Source organism: Leuresthes tenuis, unplaced genomic scaffold (assembly GCF_036924035.1).
Source record: "Leuresthes tenuis unplaced genomic scaffold, fLeuTen1.0.hap1 SCAF_21, whole genome shotgun sequence".
NCBI lineage: Eukaryota > Metazoa > Chordata > Actinopteri > Atheriniformes > Atherinopsidae > Leuresthes > Leuresthes tenuis.
The window spans coordinates 29,307,695-29,333,687 of NW_027325375.1; the positions used below are offsets into that span (position 1 = coordinate 29,307,695).

The 25,993-nt window shown below is 41.0% G+C and overlaps 1 protein-coding gene across 4 annotated transcripts in view; it reads right to left on the reverse strand.

Moving 5' to 3' along the window:
• The window catches only part of LOC140280434 (disks large homolog 4), a 70,643-nt gene that overhangs the window by 32,035 nt on the left and 12,615 nt on the right, over positions 1-25,993 (reverse strand). For 2 of the 4 annotated variants that reach the window (XM_072375780.1, XM_072375779.1), the window contains exons 1-2: positions 16,019-16,203; positions 5,283-5,444 (exon numbers count right to left, since the gene is read on the reverse strand). In XM_072375780.1, the coding sequence (XP_072231881.1) occupies positions 5,283-5,444; positions 16,019-16,120 (264 nt within the window). In that variant the 5' untranslated portion in view covers positions 16,121-16,203. Of the gene's footprint in view, positions 1-5,282; positions 5,445-16,018; positions 16,204-25,993 lie in introns of those variants that run through there. The other 2 variants (XM_072375782.1, XM_072375781.1) reach the window with 1 other exon arrangement.

Below are 25,993 nucleotides of genomic sequence, written 5' to 3' on the forward strand. Positions count from 1 at the left end.
GCAACAAATCATCTCCATCTTTACCGACACCACAGAAAAGCATGACTCATTAACCCTGGAAGCAGTTTTCCTACATTTTATTTTTCATTGACCCAAAACTCTGCTTGGTTGTGTTCAAAGTCTGTGGGACAAAAGCAAAGTGGCTTCGAGTGTTTATCCGCCGTCCTCCATCCATCCGCCAGGATTGAGTTACGTTTTTTTCTATATTTGTTTTTAAGACCATTGAAGGATGCAAACCACTTATGTTACATGATGCAGGCAATTCACTTTGAGCTGAGTGAGTCCAGACCTTTTTCACCTCATAATGCATTCAGCTCTCCCTGATGAAAAACACCAAACTTCATGAATAATAGCAGTAATCCAGAAATAGAAATAGGGCCAATCCTGGTTCCCCAAACATCGTGAACAACATCAACATCCCTTTCATGTGAGGGAGAAAATATCCTCACAAAAGAGTTTTTCTTGTCTTAAAAACAATCTTATTTCTTTCCACCGCCTCACATGCTGCCTGTAGCTTTTTATAAGACTGTGTTTTTATGCCACATAACTTTGGTTCTCTGTCTTGTGCTCCTGAATTTAATTTGTGGGAATCCAGGTGTCCACGGGACTAATGGGGGACAGTTCTCTCAGATGCAGTCGAGCTTTACAATTTAAGTTTTTATAGAGGTATAACACACTATTTGTCTGAGGAGATAATATGAAGATTTAGATCACATATTCCTCATAAAACAAGTGCTTTTGGTAAAAAAAGGCAAAAAAAAAGAGGAAGTTTCGAGATCTCATGATTCTCTTCACAGTCAAAACTGTTGAAACTTGTTTTTCATTCGTTGTGTCAGATTTATCAACATATAGATAATGCAATGCTTTAGATTTAGACACGGCTGATAATACAGTATAGTCACCAAATAGATGAAATGAACAGCGCTCCGCTGGAAGTAAAATAAGTACATTGTGAACAGAAAACAAATAAATGACTCATTATTGTGCTATAATTCAGGCAAACAACGTCAGAGATTGAGAGAGACCAAGATAAACTAGATAAACATGAATATTATGGAGGTACCTAAAGGTATAAAGTCATGTTATGCAAATAGGACTGACTGATGTGCAAACAGCCATCCAGCAAAATGAACTTTGTGCTGCAGGGTTGGTGGCTGTGTAAAGATGTTACGTTGCTGTCATGTCAGGGACCTTGCATCCTCTGCATATTTACAAAGCCTCTGCTTTCGATGCCAAGTGAAGGTCCTTGACTGAAGTCTTTGCCTCCTGCTGACAGATTTAGATGCAAAAAACAGCAGACTGCCCACCGCCTGTATTATCAAGATCAACTGCAGTGTACATGTCATGTGCCGTTAGATTAAATGACCAGGAAACCAATCTGCAGGAGCCCTGAAAGCACAACACACGGCAGTTTAAGAGCATAGGAGCAAGGAGAGGAAAGCAGGAAACCATGTTAGTCATATCAAACCACACACAGAAACACAGGAATTATAGATTTATTAACTGGTTATTAACTGGTTAACACGTTTCATTGTAACCGTAAACATCTGCTGTTAATGTATTAAGGTATCTCAGCATGTGTTTCTGTTTGTATTTGGGACTTTATATTTTCTAAATGTTGTGGAATAATGGCTGCACACTGAATAGATTTTTTTATCTGGAACATGAAAAATAAGTGCTCCGCCAATGGAAATCAGTGCTCCCTAAATCCCAGTTTGACCCAGATGTTGCCCTAAACTTTCTCTCCATCAAAATGACGAACAGTAGAACTTTTAATTCCACATAGCCCAGCTACTTAATAGCGTTTAATTGTCAGAAACAGTCAGATGAAAACAACAATTATCTATTTATAAGGCCTTATGAGAATAAATGAACAGAGACACTGACTGCGCTCTCACTTTTATGCCAACGTGACACAAAGCAGATGAATGATATATATGTAGCCTGTATTTTTGTTCCTGCAGTGGCAGCAGAAGGCTCAACAAACACTGCAGCCGTAATGCCTAAAAAGGCAAATATAGCAATGGATTGTTTTCAAAATGGCACAATTACAACCAAATATGAACAAGCAGTTTACAGGTAATTAGCTGAGACTCAGTTAACCTGCTGTGGGAGAAACTGAACTCAAACCAAACACATGTGGACAGACGGGTGCAGAGGTCTTTGCCTAAATCAGATGGCTTAGCATGGCTGTTTTAACAGGAGCTACCAACACTTTGTGAGTGATTTCCTGACTCTGTAAGCACCCTCTTCACCTACAGCAGATCCCACAGCACACACCCCCTCTGCATCCTCCTGTGCACAGCAGTCCCAGCGGCTCCAGTCCATTTATGTTTAAAGTGCAGTCAGCACCAGGTAGTGAGATGTGGCCTAAGGTGGCACGTTTAGCGATAATGTCCACGTGGGCCTATTAATAGCTAATGATAAAAATGCCAACTCACGATCTGGGTGTGCTTTGCATAACACTATGAGGATTTTCTGGCAGATACTTTTATCCACAGCGACATTGTGCAACAATGTGAGGTTCAGTGGTTTGAGGATACATTGACATGGAGATTGGAGAAGTTGAGAGTTGTACCAGCAACCTTCCTACCCCTCATTACAGTTACAGCCGTCCACATTAGCAAGAATGTAACACAACACAGATGTGGAAGAAGCCAGTTAAAATAATCACAATAAACAAACATGATTTCTGGTAATCATTTTCTTCTTCTATTAGCACATGTTGAGCTGTCGGAGCCACAGTACAAATCATTTGGAAAGAACAATACTGAACAACAAGAAGAAAACATTGACTCATTTCCTCATTCCTCCCTGTTTCTGGATGATATTCACAAGCCTCTTTTTTCCTACTGAACACACACATCTGTGGAAGCAGGTCACATGTACATAGCTCAAGCTGGAGAGAACAACACATCTGCAACAGCAGCCATTTTATGGCAGCCACAAAGTTTTCTCAGGATTTACAGTGACTGAAGATAAACTAAGCTGATTGTGATCATTATAATGACAGGACATATCACCACCTGATCGTAGACGGAGAGGCACAAACCCAGAAAGACTTTGGAAACTTATTTGGAGCTTATAAGTACATTTATTGTTGGTGAACTTTTCAAGATATTTGTCAACAGAAACAAATTATAAATTTTATTATATCTTAGATACTTTAGAATGTGGAAGTGCTAAATGATGTTTCCCTCTTACACAGATTCATTCCACAGCTGTCTGGATGAGCCAAATAAATGATCTGAAACACTGAATAGACCTCATGAAGACTGAATTTAGAGAAAAGAGTTGGTCTCTGGCCCTATCGCCTTAATAAACCTGACTAATGACTCCCCCATCAGCTGGGAATAGGGGCTCCTTGGATGACAATAATCAAACCAACAAGAAAGAATAAAAAAGGAAAACAGATGTTTTTACAGATGTGGTTGGTGCATCTGTGTAAAATATCACCAAAACTCTGGTTTAACAGACTGGCATGCGCCACATTTCTGCTGACATCCACATTTTGTCTGAACAATAACATCCTAGCAGAAGCTAACATCAGCAGAGGCTAACATCAGCAGAAGCTAACATCAGCAGAGGCTAACATCAGCAGAAGCTAACATCAGCAGAGGCTAACATCAGCAGAGGCTAACATCAGCAGAGGCTAACATCAGCAGCATTGCTCGTCTCCTCGGGCTCACTGTGAAGTTCAGGCTGCTGTTCGTAAAGCTGATTTTTACATGCATATAACCTGAAAGCAGAGAACGTAGTTGCACAGAATTCGATGTACGGTCACATTTGTCTGTTAGCCAGGTGAAATACTGAGTTGATGCTCGTTAAAAATCTGTCTCTGGAATAATTTGTGTGCACTTTGCCTTCTAATCAATTGTTTGCAGTGCCTCATATGATGACTGTGAGTGCACTTTAAGGCCTCTGCGCAGGGTTGCAGTTTTACAGTGTTCTTAAACTCTGCACCCTCTCAGCATCCTTAAGGAGAATTCTCCCAGCCACTACAACTCATACTGAAGAGGAAGCTGTATATTTTAAACAGCTGCAGTAAAGCACAATAACTCAGCTTCTCCTCTTTGCTTGTTAAAAGACGGCGTTTTAATGGGCATATCTGGGGACTTCAGTCTACACTCATGTGGGAAATAGAGACACCTCCAGCCTCAGAGCAAATAAACACAGGAGCTCTGGAGTCTTAATAGCCAGTAAAGCTGTTGAATAACATATGTGGGCATATGAGACGGCTCATCGTTAAGTGGCCGTCATAGCTTACACCTTTACATTTGTAGCTGCAGTAGGCAGCTGTTAATGCACTTCAGGCGGGATGCTCATGTTCCTCCTGATGTCAGCTGTGACTGGTCGCTCTTGTGCCGTCGGTCTCAATGTCTCCTCGTGATTGAAACCTGCATTAGAGCTGCTGAATACTCTTTCCACTTCCGACTGTAACCTTTGTCTCATCGTAGCATCACAGCGGCTTGCCGCCGGCATCAAATGGGGGAGTTGTTGATTGAACTTTGCTGGTTGGAATCCTTATTGGCTCCGGTTCCAGTGTTCAATCCTAAATGGATCTCGTGTTCACTTGCACTTTGATTGCCTTTCTGCTCAGCACTGATATCAGATTGCCCGACATCCATATTCATACAGGTTTAAAGTTGACTCTGAGAGGTGTAAGGGCCCTATGTTTTCCTCATTATTACATTATACTCCCATTAAACGCACTCATGTGGAGAAATTAGGACCTCAAGCAGACAACTTATGGTGTTAAGTACAAAGTTATAATGGATAATGTGTTTGTATGTTTTAAGTGAAACTAATATGATAAATATAGAGCATAAGAAGAAAGCTACATACGTTACCATGACTTTATACTTATAATTAGGATTGCTGGTTTGCTTACTGGTAACACATAGTCTGAAATATGTTTTATGTATTTTTATGAGCCTTCATTATCAAATGTATTCGTATAATTATCCGTTTCCACAGCAGATGCACTTTGTGTAATTAGTACTGTGTAAACTGAGGTTTTTTTTTAAGATCTCTTCTTTTCCACTGCTCACATTATATCACCCACAATGTCACAATTACTTCGAATGTGAAGCCAAGTTCATCACACTGGTGTCACATTGAATATTCAGGACTGTAAGTATATCATTGTGATCCGCTGGCTGTGGAAACATTAGGCCCTGTGCTCTTCTCTTGGGCTCAATCCTGCATGTTGACAACAGAGAGTATTGTGCTGCAGTAATGATGCTGCATATTGATCAGCCGTGTCTGTGCACGTGTCCTACCTTAACAGGAGAGATATGTGTATGTGGTGTGTAGCCATGTATGGCCTCCATGGCAGCAAGGTTCTTGTCGCTCATGTGAAGCATCTCTGCACTTTTCCCTGGAGCCAGATGTGCCGGACTGTGCTCCAAGGGGGGCGTCTCCTCATCCTGGTACCTGTACTTCTGCAAATACACACACACACACAGGAACAAATAAGGTAAGTAGTCTTTATTGGTATGAGCAACAGCTACTGAGGGAGTGTATTTCATTAAAAGGCATTCAGGGTTGGTAAATTCATAAATTCTGTCAGCCTCTTGTTCCCCATTTTGACCAAAGTGGTTCCAGTGCTGGTTCAGGGCTGGTAATAGAGTCAGCTCTAAGTTTTAAATTTTAAATAGTCTCTTCACAACATGCTTGAACTAGTGTGGGACAGTTTATTTGCGCTGGTCACAGAGTTTCTTTGGTCTTTCCTGCAAACTGAAGTCTTAATATCACCATTTTAATTATAATCACTGTTCTGGACAACAGTCGGTGATTGGGAACACGGAGTCGCATTTCCAAAAGCTTTCAGCTGTTTTCAGCAGAATACATAAATGCCAGCTGACAATATTAAGACATAGAAATTCAGTTGCTGCTTATGAATTCAACCTTAAATGGCGATTGTGAATATTCCTGTCTGTGGTGCATTGGGCAGTGTTCACAACCTCCATCAATCAGCAGGGAGAATGTAATGTAAGCTCATTTCCCTCCTCTGCTGCTTTAAATTCAAGTCAGTGCTGGAGAGAAGTTTTTAATTGTCCTCTCTTGGATTATGCAGATTAAATGCTACACTGGGTCGAAACTGGTATCCGAAACTCCACCCACAGCCCCTGATGTAAGCAGTGCTTTGCTCTGGCCCAGTAAACAGTTAATACAAGTGTAGTTTTCAGCCTCAGAGTCAGCAGCGCTCTGGTTTGACGACCATGTCAGCATGAACAGATTGATTGATTTAGGCTGATTTTTCTTTGCATTTGTGCGTATCGCCCACCTGCAAATTTAGATTATTTACTGACTCTGACTTACTGTCTTTACTGACTATTTACCTTTGTTGACATGGCAACAGGAATCTTTCTTAATGCCGCTTTTTCCATGTTTGCACATAAACATAAATCTACCCTGCAGAGCCACAGCCACCACTGTCCCAAGGCTGAATTAAACCTGCAGTTGCCAAAACAACTTTGTGAAGACAGATTTTGTAGAGACTTGCTTTGCCTGTACACCGAAACAAAAATGAAGAAATTAGCTGTTGGTGGTGCGTCAGGCAAGCAAATATGAGAGACTTTGGAAGTATTTCCGCTTTTGCCTTTAGCACATGTGGATCTTGTGGTGCTCTGGTTGTATTTTGCCTTTCGGTTTGGATGAGACTCTCTTCTGCAAATGCTGTGGATGTGATTTATTTACATTTTTTAAGGAATTGAAGATGGAAACACCCCGTTTTTTTAAAAAAATCATGTGTTTGTGTCCACGGCCTAAGTTTAGCTCTGGCTCTGAATCACCACTCGAACCGCATTGGATGAAAAATCCTAATTGATGGCTCGTCAGTTCGTTTTTGGCCTATTTCAGACGTAACCTTGTAAATCACACGCCCCCCTCTCTTACTTAACACACGAAGCAGATTGGCCTGTCCAGCCAAATGTGGGCAATCTATATGCACGGCTTGTATATCATATAGCACATGTGACGCCTACGAGTGCAAAGCAGAGTAATCATAGAAACAAAGGCCTCAAAATGTTGCCATTTTGAATTGCAAAGTTAACGTCCCCCACAGCCACATGGAACAACTAGAGCGGTGATTCATAACGGTTTTGAAGTAGCAGATCATGCAGCTTCTTCCTAGTAACCTCACTCCCCTACTGATATCCCACACCTGGGCAACCCGCCAGCAGCCCACTGTTTTAACCACACATGGCAGGTTTCATTCTAGGCGTGATGACACCAAATCTGCATACAGCATTTTCCATCACAATCACATGAGAAGGTGGGCAGCATCACAGTGGAGATCTGCCATGCCGTCCTGTGGCTAAGAGCTTGTGTTTTCTACAAATTTGCAACCCCTTCCCCCAAAGCCCCCCAGGCTCACAAAGCACTACTGTGCTGCACTGCAGATGTGAAGCAGCTCATTCTGAAAAGAGAGAAATTTGGATGGATCCTCAGAAGATTGGCTGGTGGCTTGACAGCCAAAACCTGCCACCCTCACTCTTTAGTTTTTAGGGAGACAGACGGGAAGAGGGAGGTGCATCACCGAGCCCCGTCTCAGACAGGCTGCCTAGCAACCAGAGCAGAGCAGAGATTGCAGTGCCACAGTTGGGGCTGGCAGCATCGGTCCTGGATCACATTACACTGAGACAGCAAGAAGAAGCGGGAGTGAAATAGAGATGAAGATAGAGGGAAAAGTGAGGGGGGATGGGTAAATATGAAAAAGTGAGACCATCGGTAAAGAGAAACAGAAAACAGCAGCAGGGAGCAGAGCAGAAAGAAAATGAATCGCTGTTGATGCCACTGGTCTTAAATTAAAGGTTAATACGCAGAAGTGTCTCCCACCAACTACATACATGCTGTATAATTCTGATTAATGAATCTTAACCCTAATGAATGGCAAACTCAATCTATATAATAGGATTTGCATTCAGAAAAAGAAAACATCAATCTAGAACCTGGAAGTATTCGTACGGTTAACAAATCACTGCTGAAAGTAGCCCTGAGCTCTTCGGTGTCCACTGCCTCCTCTTTTCCTGCATGTCTTGCTGCCATGCCGCCTTCTGTCCTACTGGTGGGGGATGTGACTTTCAATTCATGTGACAAAACGTCCTTCTGGAGAAGGGCTTAGGGAAGTGTGATGCTTGATTGAAAATTAGGTTTAATTATTCAGAAGCCGATAGGTACAAATGACACCAAATAATGGTTAAATACAATGTAGTATTGTAAGTGTACTACAGCGCCAGCATGACTGAGGGGAACATTTTTAAGTTCACAAGCTGTAAATATAGCCACTCATGACTATATTTACCTGCTGTTCCTGATTAGCTGATCCTGATATCAGTCCCTGATTAGCTACTGAAGATGAAAGCCGGCAGTTCTCAATCCTGAGTATAAAAAAATGAACTTTTGCTCGAGCTGCTGTAGAGCAGCAGTTGTCTTTTTCCAGTTCACGCCTGAGGCCTTTTACACAATTTCACACACTCTGACTCATTATAAAATACTTTCTGAATGCCTTTTTAAGAGAGCAGCACTGTTTCAATCTGATGTATCCGTATTTGAGTCAGGCACACCTTATAATATTTCCACTAGTGTAAGAAACTCGCTGAAAAAGCTTTGTCTTACATGCTAGTGTTGTGCCAATAGTGGGTGACCTGAGTTAATTCATTAAAATGCAATTACTCACACTTCTCCTAATGTCTAAAACAAATTCATTACACAGTGCAGATCATATAATTATATTTAGCTGGTAATGTGTTTTGTATGACCTCAGTTCTTCCTGAACTGTGACATTTCTGTGTACTCCATCTGAATACTTTAAAGTGCCTTTTCTGATTGTTTGAGACAAATGTTTCAATGAGCCTGCAGTAATATTTATTTAGTCATACAATGTGCTGTGCTTTGCCTCAGTTTGGTCTCATGTAACCCTGAAAAGATCACACTAAATAGACTGGTTTCCAGTAGGGGTGTGACGAGATCTCGTGCCACGAGATCTCGCGAGATTTAATTTGACGATATTTCGTCAAGGCGAGATTTGTGAGCTATCTAAACTTCTATTTGTGACCAGTGGGGGCAGTAATGTGCCTTTGCTACATCTAGCCTGCCAGAACCTAAAGAAGGAGAAGGAAAAGAAGAAGAAGAGGAGGAGAAAGACGGGAAGCAGCCAGAATATACCGGTATTACCATTGAAGAAGCCCCTGTCACTTTCAAATCGTTTGTTTGGCAGCATTTTGGGTACAGAAATGATAAATGGCAGCAGAGTGACTGATAAGGACAATATGCAAGCATTGTATGAAAATAATGTCTTACTCCGCGGCAATTTAGTTTTTAATTTGTGGAAGAAGAAGTTTATTAAAAGCTCATGCTTACATAAACTCGGTTAAATAAAACTCTGTTGGTCCAGTCATATATTTTGTCATGGTAGTTTTCTTAAAATCGTGTCTCGTCACACCCCTCGTCTCCAGTGTTTTATATGCAAGGCAAACATAACAAGGGTTAATGGTGTTAAGTGTAAATCATTTTCCTTTTTCATCCAGTGTAGGATTACTGAAAGTATACAAATACATGCAAAACCTAAATGGCATCATCTGTTTTAATGAAGATAATTGGACAGCATGTCACTTAAATGAGCTTTCCTCGGTAAAGTTATCACAGGCACTAGGTGCTGCAGCTAATCTGTTTCCAACTGTAGAAGAAGCAGTCCAGAAAAAAATTACCTTACAAATTCCCCCGAGTTCCTCAAGTTTTATTGCATCAGTATATCATAAGGCAAAGAATCCACCACGTCTCTGAGAAATTACTCTGTTGCATAGGTCATTATAACGAGGGCCTCATCAATTTGCAGGAGGCCGTCTTGTAGAGTATTAAGAACTGCACAGCGTGCAGCTGCATCAGATGTTCCTTTAATGGCAAAATGACCAGTTAATGTGGACCAAATTATCAAATGCTATTGACCATCATTTAAGTTTGTAATTCACGGACATAGCTTAACATTTTTAATAACTCTTCCTTTGAATAATGCAATAAAAGCAAACCATCTCTCAGGCATAAATATTCCAAGAACCTCAGACTCCAGGCCCATCAGGTGTAGATTAAAGGTAAGAAATCCTAAGAATTTGAGAAAGTTCATCAGCTTACATCTGCTTTAATGATGATAAATCCTTAATTTTTATCTGTAATGCTCCAAAGAATAACCCAGAGGCATTTCATGCTGGGTGCTAAATCTTTGAGACATTTTGCAGAGCTGTAAGTATGAACTGCATGCTGGAATTTAGTCATGTGCAGCACAATCAATCTCATCAAATAAACCCAGAGAGGCAAATGTGTTTGAATTTAATCAGTTTCTTAAAGGAACACATAGACAAAGACTTACTCAGGCAGCCGCTAATTACACCTCGTTTCCAAGCAGACCTCTTATTCGAATAATAATCCAATATATGCAAACTTGTCATAACACATAAATGCTCTTTTTTATAAATGCTCCTGCGGCAGACAATCTAGCCTATATTTTACCTTTGAGCTGCCTCGTGCTTACTTTGTAATGACATAATCCGCAGTCACTGCAATTAAGATTCACTGAGACATATTTTTGGTAAACAAAATACTTTCACTGTACGCTTCATCCTCTCACATGTTTTAACAGTGGCCCAGGCTTAAGAATTAGCTCTTCTATCAGCACAGCTGCAGAAATGACACGTAAAATATCCCTACACATAAAATATGTTGGCCAGAACACCTGCTGGATGTTAGCGAGCAAAGCCCTACACCAACCCACTGTAACCTATAAACCAGTCACAGTTCTGCTGTGGCTTTTACTGTCTTTAAAGCCAGACTGATGACATATGAGCAACATAATAGGAAATGCTAAATGAAACATTTTCTGTCTGGCTTTGTCACTGTAACTTTGATCGATCATAGAAGTAAAAATAATGTTTTTCTTTCTCGGTCATCTGAGCTTCCTTTTCCCATGACAATCCATCAAAATGCAATCATTGTTGCCTTCTCAGTTGATTTTCACTTGGAAGTGTCTTCACAAGTGATAAACCTCAAGCACAGCTTTCATATCATCCGCAGTTTCACAATTGATGGTGCCAGCCAACACCTACCAGTGTAGCTGTTTATTTCACGTATATGTAAGCCTCAGAAAACAGAAGAATTCACCCATCCACTGCCAGCGATAACCTAAGGCTGTTCTCCAAGGTGTCTTGGCACAACACTTTGACAAGTGTTAGTACCCTGTAGCTATGTTCACTTCAACAATAACAACAGACTTTACATTTTCCATGGGGCAGAAGGCTTAGAGCTGCAGCAGGATGTTAATGTAAGACTCCATCTAGCCTGAATCTAAAAAAGGAGCTACAACAAAGAAGAGCTGCTTTATCCCCCCATGGAGACGGTCTAGATTCACCATCTTCCCCCAAATTTAAGTCATATTTCAGGCGGAGTCATTCATCTCTTTGCAGTGCTGGAATTCGAGAGCAAACACAAAGCTTTTACACAAATAGTTGATAGCGTTCCTTAACTATGTATAAAGTATGTGTCAAATTAAACAAAGATGAATAAGAAGTAGAAAGAGTTCTTCTGTGCAAGTATCCAAAAGAGGCTCCTGGACCGCAGAGTGAAGAAGCTTCACATTGAGCCTCACCTGGACTGCAGCTGCTCCACAGGGAGATGGAGTTGGTGCTCGTCTTACTGTGTGAACGATACCCAACTAAAAACTTTGAAAAATGACCTGCAACAGCATATTTTCTGAGGCTTATTAGTGTCCCAGACTTTCTCTAAAAATCTATATTTCTAAAATGGCGTTGGGCTTTTCTCAGCACCAGAAGGCTTGTTTTAGTTAACACAAAAAGTCACGAAGAATAAATAAAAGGTTCCTTTTCTTCTACTCGGGGTACAGATGCTCAGTCCTGTTCTACGTGTCCTTGCATTTCAAGCTTACATAGCCATTTGTTCATTTATGTTCTTCTTATCTTAATGACATTCTCAATCCTCTTTCTGTGGGATGACTCATCATTGATAAGAGACCCACAGATGCATCATCCTCAAATTTAATAACCAGATTAGAGTCATAGATACAGTAAATGGTTACTTAGTGGGTGCTTGCCTGTTGTTCTTCTGCTGAGGGTTGGGGGGGGGGGCAAGTTTCCATCCATCTCATGTGTCTGGAGCCACTTTTTCACAGGAACTTTATACTTGAGGCAAGAAACATTTTTAGGAGATGCCAAATCACCTGAAATAGACTATCATATAAATTTATAAGAGGTAAAGAATAACACACCAGTTGGCCCGAGCTCAAGGGAAACATGAAGTTTGGTTAAGTAGGAAGAAAAGATACAGAATATGTGATGAAGACATACTCTTAGAGCCTAAAGCTGACTAGTTTGAGATCACTGACAGCTTAAAAACACCACCTTCAAATGTGATGTTTCACTGTAGCAGCAGACGGAAATCTTAGCCTGATTGAAGGCTTTGCTTCATAATGTGTCAAAACCAGAAGAAGGTTGTTTAGTTTAAATGAATGAATACGTAAGGGAAGGAATGAGGGGATTTGAAGTTCAGGTGCAACCTCAGCCGAAGCCCAGCGGCCGCCATCATTTCATCCCCTCCCCCCCTGTCCGCTGAAGCATGCACACACCATTTTTATGCTGAGTACATACATTTTTATGTATGTTGCACATGTAGTGGGGGGGGGGGATTGTAGTGTTAATCCTCACCAGTCGTCTGTTTTTTTTATTCACAAACACAATCACGCAAGCAGAAGCCATTTCTTGCCCAGTACTGCAAGACTGTTTAGTGGTTTCAAAGAAATGAACATGCAGCAGCAGCAGTGGGTCTTCCATCATATCAAATGATCGTCAGCCTGGCTTGCAAACACAGCCTTCCAGATGCAAAGGGGTGAGGGATGTGGCAAGTATTTTAAGTAACTATCATCTTCTAATTATCTTGCCTTGCAATTAAAAGGTGAATCAGGGATCTCTCAGGCATTACAGCAGAATCAGATAGTGTTGAAATTGAAAATGAATATATTTTATGGCTGATACTGGTGTTTGGCTTATGGAGAGAAATACTGACTTTGAGCATATTTATGTGTTTTCTGTTCTTATGAACAACCAAGACCTGGAGGGTAAGTAACTGTGACTTTGTTTGCACTTGACTGAAGCTGAGAATTGATTAAATTTCAGAAGTTGATCATGCACATCTGTGTGCCAAATGCCTACTGAGGTGACTTCTTGATATATTATGCTCCACTCTGCTTCTGACAAGAAAAGGCAATTAACAACCAGTCCACTATGGACCACTGTGTGTAACAAAGACCTGTAATGGTTTCTCTCATGAAGCACCGCCATTTATGTGGCTATGACGCGCTCAGTAGGTAATCCATGTTGCTGTGGTGTGGAGATCTAACTCTGGTGGCTTTGGCATTAGCAAAGGATCATGTTGGTGAGTTCTTTAAATTAAGCCAAAGTCTCTCTTGTAAAAAAAAACAAAAAAAACATATGTTTTGCTCTGTAATGCCACAGGAAAGACATACAGCTACTTATAACTTGCATCTGTTTTCTCGTAGCTGTAATGTGCCAAGTTCTGTGTAATTACCGGCAGCTATAAGCTGCACATCTTTTGCTCTCAGGTGCAGACAAGCAGAGAAGAAAATGTAATCAAGGTAGTATGGACCATAAATGGTTTTAACGTTAAAGAGCATTAAATCCCGGCCACTTCTTATTGTTGTTGCAGCATTTCTCCAAACTTAATGTCGGAGCTGAGGTTCAGCTGAGGGGAATTCTGCAGCCGATCCCCCAGATAAACAAAGGAATACAAGCACTGCCCTCTTCTTCGAGAGCACACTTATTTTCAGCCATCTCATTGGCCAGCTGTTAATGACCGACAACAGGCTGTCTGTTTACAGTAAGAATTGATTCTTGGGATGAGGTGATTATCGATCTTGATATTGAGATGAAGGCACACTGATCCCTGAGTCCTAAATCATTCAGTACATGAAGACTCCCTTTCAATGTGAGCTCACTGCTTTGGATATGGTTCCGTGTTGCACGGCCTTCAGTGTAAATACTGCACTGAATCATAGCCTGAAGACAAACTCCAGCAAGGCAAGCTGTTCTGATTAAATGTTGTGAAGCCGTCGATGTGCATTAAGCATAAAGCACACATTAAAGCACTGATGAATGCTTACAAACACATTAAGAGATTCTTTAATTAAGATTTTGAATTTAGGATGACAAAGTGGAATTGTGCTGGGCTTTCTCTAACAACAAAGGTTATGCAAATGCAATACCTTTGACAATGACCTGGGGAAATAACCGGGTGTGCTGTAGCTCTCGTAACATAATAGTTTAGTAAGCACGGCCCTCTCGAGAATAATAAGACCTGGAGGAAAGAACCTGTGATATATAGCGAGGCAGGATATACACCAGAGGTGTGTTAAAAGTACAGTGTTGCACTGTACGGTTCATTCTGAACATCCAAATGAAATACTACCAATAACAACCTCCCATTAGACTGCGAGCGACTGAACATAAGCTGCCGGGGCTCCATGAAGCTGTGTGCAAAAGGAAGAAGAATGCAGAGGCTGATCTTGACTCATTGGACATAATTGTAGCATCACAGAGTGGTACGGCTGTTGTAAGAGGCAGGGAATGCTGTTCTTATTACAGAATACATATATTGTGTGGAGTTATATTTCAGTGGTGTGTCATGACGACTTTAGAAGCAGCTTAAATGCTGGAGAAGAAAATTCTGATGTCTTTCATAATGAAGTGTCTCAGATTAATATAGTGAGGAACATGGTAGGCAGGGGGGGCGGTGCAGGGGACGCATGGAACAATCTCTGCTCGTAATATTGAATACTGAGCACAGCAGGACCACCCTCTCAGAAACATAGAAAGCAAACACCCCTTACAAGCTGCTCCTTTCACATGCAGAAACTCGTCTCAGAGATGTCCAGCTGTGTCAAATTTAGTACATAACTGATCAAATGCAGGAAGTAGAGCAGGCTGTAGCAACAAAACTGGACACAAACCAAAATGTTGCGACTGAATCTACAACCACATTAGCTGGAGCTCCGTATACGTGTGCTGAACGCATCATTTTGGCAAGTGTAGCGATGATTTCTGGCCAGAGATTACCACTGTGATCAAATTTGGCTTTTGAGTGCAAACAGACAAGAGTGCCATGTGGAGGGAAACTCTGAGCTGGCTGCCATGGTGGAATCACCTGAAGCTGAGCGGGAGGCAGGAAGAATCTGGGATGTGATGGACAAACAGTGAATGAAATCTCATCATGACGAACCCCAACCAAACACAAATCACACAGCTTAACATAAAAGCCTGTTTTTTTTGCTGATAAGCAGCTGACAGCTTGGTTCTGATTCAGCTGATACAAGAAATCAGCGGGGCACAATTTATGTCCCCTAATTTCAAAATGGGATAAAGCCTCTGGTTTCTCTGATGATGAATGATATTTAAGTGGCCCTGAACAATAAAGTGCATTCCCCAAGGTCAAAACCATCCCATGCAGCTTGATTTGCTGGGTTCAAAGTAAACATATAAACCTATGGTATTCTTAGCTCTGCTGTGACCAGATAAGGAGGAGAAATCTGATAGCGACCAATGTTACTTGTGGTAAACATTAATAGTAAAGAATCGCTCCCACTGAACACAGCCATGCCTGCCAAGGATGAGGTAGCCTGCTGTTTTTAAATCGAAATCACTCATCTATGAGCATGAAAACCCGACTTCGCTATTTAAAGGTAATACGTTATCAATCCGACGGTACCTGGAACATATGGACAGCAGAGGAAGGCGAATGAGATCTCTGCGGGTCATTAATTACAAAACTGAAGAAAGCCGCGGTTCAAATGAGCCATGGGCTAATCAGCCCCAGACAAAGGCAATATTACCAAAAACTGAAACAAACCCAAGAGGCCTTCTTCTCGTCTCTTTTTTCTTCTATACTCGCACAAATTGCTTTTAGATTACAGCCGCATCTGCATCCGCCACAAGCTTACCTTGCACCCGAACATAAGAGACAGCGTCCGGTTGCTGCAGATGACCTTACACTGGCACATGACCGGCGACAGACACTTCAAATTCCTGATAGGCAGAGACATCAGTCCAGAGCCTCACACCGGGCAGACAGCACAGAGCAAAGCTCGTCGGTCCGCCGCCACTCTCACTCAGAACCACGATACAATCAGACGCGAGCCGCGGAAGCTGAGCATCGTGGGAGTGGGAGGAGGGGGTCTGTGGTGCCTGTTAATAGGCCGGCTTTGAAATGTGACCGTAGTGGAAGCGCTTCTCAGATCCACTCTATGTGTAATTGTTTAACTTCCTTTTTTCCACGCTGCAGCTGTCTGTGCACTGCCACGCTGTCCTCAGGTTTAACACCGGCAGCACCGTCTCCGGCTCTCTGTTACCCCGCTGTCTCTGCGAGGCTGCCCCGTAAAGTTTGTACCCAAAGCGCAGGTGTAATCGGGCTGAGGAGAGAAAAGTTGCCAATTATTCCGTGAGACTGCTGAAATTATGCTGAAAAATGTCTAAAACAAAACAAACATGACATTAAAAAGCAGTGGAAGCTGCAAAGCTTTGCTTGCTCTCCACCACATGTGACCGTGTGATCACTGCGCCCCCTGTTGGACTGTTAGAAAAGCGCTGCTGGAGCTGTCTGAGGTCCTGAAATCTTTTAGTGAGGGGGGGGGGGGCGCTAAATGTCTTCATGTGAGGGTCACTAGCAGACACGTTATTTTAATTTTTGGTATCTTGCAGCATTGTATGACTAAGGCCCACAGTCAGATATGTGCAGAATTCCTTCATTCATTCAAATAAGGGCAAAAATGAATGATCCACATGTAAAAGAAGCACATTCAGCCTTTCACATACTGATAGAAACTGAAATAACATGCTGGAAAGGGACGATCTCAGTGTTTGTGAGTATCATTCAATCTGATAAGCTTTCCATATTTACTAAATCACTTCCAGCTGTGGTTCACTCTCACCGTTGCTATGCAGGTCAGTGACAGAGGATCTATTTAAAATATTCAGCGTAAAAACAGATCTTTTAAGAATTTAGAAGCCTGCTTCATAGGAAATAGATTTTAGGAATACATTTAAACAGCTATGTTGAACAGAAAGAGTTCAGTGGGAAGCTTATTTTTTCCTATACATTTCCTAGCTGTTCAAAGAAAATCTCAAAGAAAACCACTGAACAATGGCTTTAAAGTATCGTAATTATCTTGGAAAATCTCAGTATTTCTTTGACTTTCATGTAATAAATGCCTCTTTTGATGGAATTTATTTATTTTACCAACATAAATGCTCTTTTTATAATCACTGCTAGCAATTCTCATCAGTTATACAGGATATTACGTGTCTGTTCATTTAATATGTTGATGTCCCATGAAGAAAGTGATTCTTCTACTCTTAAGACTTCTTACTGGGATGCCATGTATCTCCACTGGTTGAGCAGTCATGTGTGGAGGCTAAAGTCCTCGCTGTGCTGCTAAAAAAAAGATTCTTATCACACCACTGATTCTGTAAAACTGTCAGACTGAAATGTAATTGGTCTGGGACTCAAAACAAATGATAATGATGATGATTATGACTGTCTTGACGGGAGCCAGCAGCTGGGTGAGCCACAGTGATGAGACCTGTGTTGATAAAGACTCCTGCTCACAAACATTCTCCAGACTGAACCTGATATACTGCTGTGTTGTTCTGGTTTTCTCCGGAAGGCCCTGCTCGGTGTGTTTTGTTACTGTTTGTGATTGTGCTGCCACGCTGAGCCCACAGGGTGGAGTGAGAGAACCAGGTAGGCCAGATTTAAATATTGTGCATTCATCTCAGGACCGACTGCGGCGCAGGGCTCAGTGCTCCTGGGTGACGTCAGCATTAAACCGAATACAGAGACCGTTCCCAGCACACCAGTGTCCTGCTGATAGTTTTCTTTTGATGCTAGCACCCTCCCAGAAGGTTGGGGGATATCCTGGGAAACCTGCACCAGCAGATTTATCCCGTAACTACACTGAAATTTAAACGCCACGTGAAGCAGAGGAGCTTTGGTTTCCTCTGAAAACATTTGAAGCTTCTCTAAAATAACAGAAAACCTCAGGTAAAAAATGTGGTAGAACAAGCCTGCATATACAGTAGGACCAGATGTTTTTATTTAACTACATTAAAAATGTACACATCTGTATTCATTCCTCTGTATAGATTCTTATAACATCCTCTGTAACATCTTTGACCACCACACACGCTGTAAAACATGCAGTTATGATTTACAGTAAGTGGTTTTCCCCTTCAATCCTGCATTATGTAAGTGTGGGAGTCACATGGAAACCTGAACTGTTGTGTGCTGAGCGGAGCATTAACATCCTAATGCTGCATTGTATGAGAGAGAGCAAGAGAGAGACAACCCCAAAAGAGTGTTTCCATGACAACATCTGCAGGGGGTGGCGGTTACCTTACGAATAGCCCACTTACCAGCAGATTTCTGGTCACTGTGTCTGTAACAGGACTGTCTACATAAAATCGGTGTCTCATTTTACAGCTTCGTGGGACTCAAGTGACTCCAGAAAGATGTTTTTTTTTTCTCAAAGAGAGAAGAAATATTAGGAAGCTACTTACTAATCCTGCTGTTGTCAGAAACTGTGTCGTGTTGCTTTGTCTTAGCATTCCCATTAGCTCCAGTAGCCATTTTTCATGCCTGTTATTATCAGCGATGGTTATTTATCACAGTTAATCATTGGATTAAAGATAAGAAACTAAAATGTAAGACCTAAATGTAAATATTTGGCTTAATTTGGCTTTAATGTGTATTGATGCTACATATCTTATTATACATGTCTTATTTCTGATCTGGGCCCCTTTAAATCAGGGCTAAAAACATACTTATTTCAGATGGCTTTTAATATCCAGTAGTATGGTGACACTTTTATATTATCTTATTCAATTTTGCTGTATTTTATTGCATTTACTGTTATTTTATTGTTTTATACTTATTCTTTTCTTTATTTATTATCTGCTGTAAACCGAAATGGATTGTTGTAAAGGGCTGTATAAATAAATTACATTTACATTTATATATCTACATATGCATTTGAGTGTTGTCTCCCAATAGTTTTAGATGATCTAAGTTGATTCTTTTAAATTTAAAGTAAGGAACTGACCAAAATTAAGGGTTAAATGTTAAATTACAGAAATATAACCCTCATTTTAACCATTTAAATGCAATTTAACTGGTCGTGCTCGTTATACCAGGGGAACTTACCAAAAAGATTTGATTTTACGGTAAATCGATAATCATGGTAAACATTTCTTTGCAAACTCACTAAAACTCACTAAAAATGAGATCCCAGTTCAACCAGTAGTGATCTCCTTTGGATACAGAACAGCCAGTGACTAAATGACCCTGCATGTTCATCAGAGCACACTGTTTCTGCTTATTCTGTCTTACTGGACAGTGTGAACAGCTCAACGATATATTAGATTACTCTATGGACACAGTTTTGAGCACCTGTTTTACTTTTTACTTTTTATTTATGTGGATTGGCTCATTGACTAAGATTAACAATTCAAATTATGATTGTAAAGGACTGTCATTGGATGAAAAAGAGACACAGCTTGCTTCCATGTTATGTGACTCCATTCCCTGACATTTTTTACAGGAACTGCTGCCACAGAAAGAAAGCGAAACAGCCAGAAAATCTGAACATCTTCCTTGAATTGGGGGAAAAAAAACGTGTATCACACTTACGCAACAAGTCTCAAGACGTCAGCATTCTGTTACCTCCGGCACTCAGTGGAGTTGACACTGAAATAGTGTAACTAAAGACACCTGGGAGTCTCCCGAGGCTCCTGAGAGTGCCTTAGCTCTACTTGGAAAACACCAAAGGTGAGAATTATTGTATTCACACCTACACAGAACCTGCATTATCTGATTTTTGCTTCTGTATCGATTTAACTTGTACTCACTACTCCTCCAGATTAACTAGAAGTGGTGTCCATTCCTCATAGAACACGGCCAGCTCCATTAATTAGCTGCCTTTAAACTAAAATCACTCTTTATAATGTCTGGGAAAAGGTGCTGGACACATGTTCGTGGTTATAAATAGTTTCCTCCTTCCCTTGAATTGGTTAAAGGTTATTTCCTCCCACTACTATAACCAAAGTAATATTATTATGAAATATGGATATGCTGGATCTTTTGGAAAATGATAGCCCCAGATCAGCAGCAGATGCTGTAACAGCACTCATTTGGTTCTCTACATGCAAACTGTAATGTTTCACATTGGATATTCCTGCTCTGTCTCTGTCAAAATCAGCCAGCTGTGTAAATTTTACATCCCCAAATGGAATCCTCACCATCAGAGAAGACTGGGAGGGCTGCATTATGTATGAAGTTTGGTTGCAACGTCACAAATGCACTTTCTTTCTTCTTTTGTGGGGGACGGAGACAGGCAATAAATAGTTAAACTGAGCTTTTGGGCTTTATTAGCTCTACTGCCATGGAGTGGGATAAAAACATCTTCACCAATCACACTTATCACGAAAGCACACAGATGATTCTCTCTCTTTGCCAAGCAAATAACGTTCACAGTAACTATTGGTATGATTCTTTATAGCCGTCACAGATGGGTTCTTCTGAGCGTCCTCCCACATTAAAGACAACAATAGTGAAGCAGGCCTTTGTCAGCTGTCCTCCATCTGAGACTGAAACATGCATCGAGTGTGAAAAATGTGGACAAAGTGCCACCGCAGTCTGTTAACTTAGGCTTCAACCTGTACCAAAATCTGTCCATTACATGATCCAGAACCACCCACAAAATAAAAAAAGCCTTCTCTCAGCCTGTCTCTGTTAAAGCAGCCATCATGGGCCTTCACTTTTAACCTCATCAACATGCTACCACAGTGTCAGGTTCTGCCGCATAAGCCATTATATAGAGAATGTTAAGTTGACGTCTTTTTTTCATGCATCATATTTTCAGAGCCTTAAGAGCACACAGGCTGTCTTTTGTGTGCCGAAACCCTACACTCTTACCGTAAGAATCATATTTTCATGCACATAGCCTCTAAAATAATGTCTCAGTTAAATTAGCAAACATATGTCAAGGAAAATATGAGCATATCTGCTCAAAAAGAGATGTCTCCAGATTGATTTACTTGGCTGAATTAACAAAAAAGGGGGGGTGATTTTGCAGTGAATCAGATTCCAGTCTGTTGTTACACACAAATTTTGCACACAATCATTGCAAATTGTTATTGTGAGTTTCTTTGGATTTTTAATTTTCAAATTCACACAAAGTGCATCCTCTTATTCCTAAAGTATAGTTTGTAATGTGAAGAGAAGTCTGAGTGGAAGCATTGCCTCAGGGTCAATAATCCAGACCAGCGTATGGCTCTACAGCCAAAATACACTACAACACTATATGAGACACTGCAACATGTTATTATCTAACTAAAACAAGCCAAAAATACAGACGTGGTGGGTTAAAAACTAAGTACATCCTTAAAAAATGAAAAAGCAGAAGTTTTTGCTGGTCTGGAACATTCAGGTGTGTGTTAATGACACGTTAAGGAGGAAAGACATCAGCAATGATCTTAGAGAAGCAAATGTTGCTGCCCACCGAACCAGGATGGGCTGCAAGGGCATTTAGAAATAATATGGAGTCCATTCGTCAATAGTGGGAAAGATTATTCATAAGTAAAAAAGTATTTAAGACCACTGTCAATCAAGTTCACCTCGAGGTCAGACTATACAACCCCAGGAGCAGCATCTCAGACTCTGTAGCCCCCAAGCACCATGTTTGGTGGAAAACAATCACAGCATATCAAGAACAACACTTGGTATTAACTGTCAAACAAAATGATGGGGGGGGGGCTGATGATCTGGGCTTGTTCTGCAGCCACAGGACCTGGGCACCTTGCGGTCATTGAGTCCACCATGAACTCCTCTGGATACCAAAGTATTCTGTCCCAAAGCTGGGCTGAAACTGGCTCATGCAACCAGATTAGTATGAATACATCCATTTTTATCATATTATGATGCAAGAAATGTTCTCTGTTTACGTTATAGAGCTTAATAAGTCTTATTTTTGTGTCTCACAGGCTCTTTAAACAATGTCCTTTCAGACCTTAGTTTAATGTCATGAATGCAGTGAAAACACAACTATCTCTGTAACACACAAGCATGTCACCGTTTGAGAAGGATGTTAACGATTTTAGACTATTTTTTGCTGTTTTTTCCTTTCTACTTTTCTCTCCTAACCATTGAAAACATGGAACATATTTTCATACAAACATGATCGAGGGTTTGAGAGATTTGGCCATTTGATGCAGCTCCATCTATCAGTAAACATTTGTTTACTCTAGTTTATCTTATTCGCATTTAAGTATTTCAATCATGGGGATCAGTCATGATAAAAACTACAATCTGAGAAAATGCCGGCTTTAACTAAAAAAAGACTTGATGAAACACTTTGTCCATGTAGTGGTTCAATAAAGCTTTGTTTTCATGTAGGTTTCTATAGAGTGTTGCTGTGGTTACTGTGGCAACTGTAGCAGTAAGATTCATAACTCTCTGTACTATTCTGGTAGCAGTAGATAGTAGTGAGACTGCAGTTTGATTCAAACTAATTTGGGTTTTCTTCGCCTTGGTAACCGACTGCAGTTCAGCTTATAATGAGAAGATAAGTGTGCATTGTTGGATTGTGCAGACTTTCTCGCTGGATCATGACCAGGACTCTCCAGAGTTCATGTGGTGAGCAATGCATCAAGTGTCAAAGTATTTTTAATTTCAGCGTGACGACTAGCTTTATCTATTCAGACAACATTTAAAGCTGGAAGCGCCAGTGTATGACTTTATATTGAAGGCTACCAGTATTTTCTGGCCAAGGTGCCATCTGCGAAGGGCCCTTAAACCAACTTTTGTTTCTATCTAAGATGTTTGTTGTAAACTGACTCTGGCCCATAAACACACAAGCTCAAAGAAATCATTTCCAACCACATCTGCAGGATTAATTGAGTCTGCTCATCTGTCCTCTGGTGCTGACTTTCAGACAACTTTCAAGCATAAATAAGCAGTTGTCATTATGGGCCGTAAACACCTGGTAAATAAAGCATTGTGTATGCGAGAGGAGTCTCATGCCCGACTTGAAGCTGACGCAAACAACGATTCATTCTTTTAGCAGTCAAAGCAGTTCTTTTGAGCCACCAGGCTAACACTCATAGATAGTCTAGTATAGTTAGTCTGGCCTGAAACAGTGCAGGTAGATCTGACCGGATGCTTTAAGGCTTCAGTTGCCCACCATTTCCATTTAAATAGCTCGTGTGAGTCACTGGTAAATTGCAGTAAACATAACTGACATAACAGAGAGGAGCTGCCCCAAGAGAGTTAATGCACATCTGATAATATAATACTCTATATCTGTGTGGTGAACTGCATATTGAGCAAAGCTGGTAACAGTAACCAGTAAAATATTGTTCTGCTTGTTCCCTTAGAGAACCTCACATTCTTGCTGGTGCTGCACAAGAAAGCTCCGTTTGTTTTTTAAATATAATTTCAATGTGCAATATTAATTATTTAGACAGACTGAAGTAAGTTAGCTGCCTGCCTAACAGTCACTTACGAATGCTGGTAATTAAAAGCTTGCTGTAATTGCACAGCACGGTAAGTAATGTTCGATTCAGCGTGGGTCATTATCACAATTGCAGAAAGCAGAATAAGAAATAAACTCAATAAAAGGAGTTATTCCTTTATGAAATGGTAATTAACTGAATTGATCTGCTTTATGGGGGTTATAAGCATTTTATAGAAAATTGAAAGCTTTAGTAAAATGTAAATAAAAACAAATCATCTAAAACCTTTATTCGTTTAAAAAGATAATTTAACCAATTTTGAAATGCGAAATGTTGTTTAATTATGCTCATTTTGAATATTATAGCAACTGAAAATGAAAGCAACAACAGCCTGAAAGAACAAAGCAAAGAGGCAGTGGAATAACACCCCCGACCACTTGAAAAGAGGCCCTCTTGGTCGAAGGTCTCGTATTGGGTCCGCTCTGCCATCCCCACCTCCTCACTCTGAAAGAGTTGGAAGGTTTTATTCTTCCCGAATAGAAGGACAGAATTTGTTCAGCACAACTAAGCTTCTAAAAGATTTTTCATGCACTTGTTTTTGGTTTATTTTTCGTGGTGCTGGCATGTAATTTTAACTCATTACATGTCATAATGCTGCCGTTATGTGCCGCCACCACGTGATGTGGTGAAAGAGATGGCAGGAAGTCTTTTCTTTTACCAGCAATACTTCTTCTTCCAGCCTCTCTCTTTTTCAGGGGTCGCGCATCATGAATTTGACACGTTTTTTACGCCGGACGCCCTTCCTGACGCAGCCCTCACCATTTATCCGGGCTTGGGACCAGCACCAGAAATACACTGGGGGGGGGGAGCCGGAGTATCCGGATAGAAGCCACACATAGACGGGGAGAACATGCAAACTCTACACAGAAAGGCCCCAGCCGGGAATCTGGGAGTCAAACCTGGAACAACATAACAGGATAACATCACACTGGAGCCACAGCTCTCGATAATCATGGCTCTCCGATATAAATAGGCTAGTTTGCCACATTTCCCCTCTTTGTGGGGCCAATGTCTTGCTGTGAGGCGACGGTGCTAACCACCACACCACCGTGCCGCCCTCTTTTACCAGCAAAGTATCCGAGTTTCAACTCTTCATGTTACTTTTTAATGTTTCTATTCAAAATGGCACCAAAGTGATGTGTAAATCATTCCATTTTTACTTGTTTTTTACACCGCGGCACAAACACCAGCATGTTCAGAACATCGGACCCGATGAATACTGCGCAATATTACAACAGCAATACGTAACCATGCAGGGACATCAGCATCCCTTTTATCTAACAAGAGTTTAGACAAGTCTGCTAATCACACAGAAATAAGTTTTAGTCTAAACATCAGATAAAACTAAATATCAATGCTGTCAAGACAGGATTGTTACAGAAAGATAAATTACTAACAGAAAGTCATTATTTTATCTGCCAAGCTCACATTTCGCGTTCTGCTCAGAGACTGACCATTAAAGCAAGAAAACGTGCCAGTAGGAGTTACATGGGCCCCCTCAGTTATTACTCAAAAAACAACAGCCAGTGTCACATAAGTCTCACCATGAACCAGTTTCCGATATTCAAATGTGTTGAAATGTTATTTTTACAATAAATATCAACAGACGTTACCTTAACGGCAGCAAAGTACTTTCAGCCACAACATCTGGGGATTAGCATCTACATCAAATGAACCATGAGGGAGTTACAGTTACTTCTAGAGTAGTGAATTAAAGGGAAATATAACCAAACAAAACCCACTTAATTCATGACTTATGGCTTAAAATCCTTCATAGTCGATGCATGACTGATGATAATGACCCAGAGACCCCAACAGCCTCTTCCTCGGTGGTTCTCTGAGCTCCTATCTTCACTTCTGGCTTGTTTGGGTTTTTTTCTCTGTTGACCTGAGGTTAATGACTCAGTTTCACCGCCATGTTTGGTCATTTTTGGTTGGGAAGATAGAGCATTGGTCATTCACTTCGGTACTTAGTCAAAAGCCATTTTTACATTGGCCTAAAAACCCACCAACATCCAATGACTCTGCAGTACAGAAACAAATGTTTAGCTGCCACAACGTCTCATGTGGAGGCTCAGCAATAACTTATGAACAAAAAAACCAGAGACTGACTTATTTTACCTGGCTGCAAGCGAGCTGGCAGCTCACTCTTCGTGGGGCCAACGTCTCGGTCTCGTGAAAAGTGGCAAACTAGCCTATTTATATATCGGAGAGTCTTGATTATCGGGAGCTGTGGTCCTACATAGGCTGCAGTGTAATGTTATCCTGTTATGTTGTCATACAGTCCTTTCCCCCGGGAGGTAATTGTATACTGGACCAATAAGTAACCCTGAGAGCATCAAGGATAAACA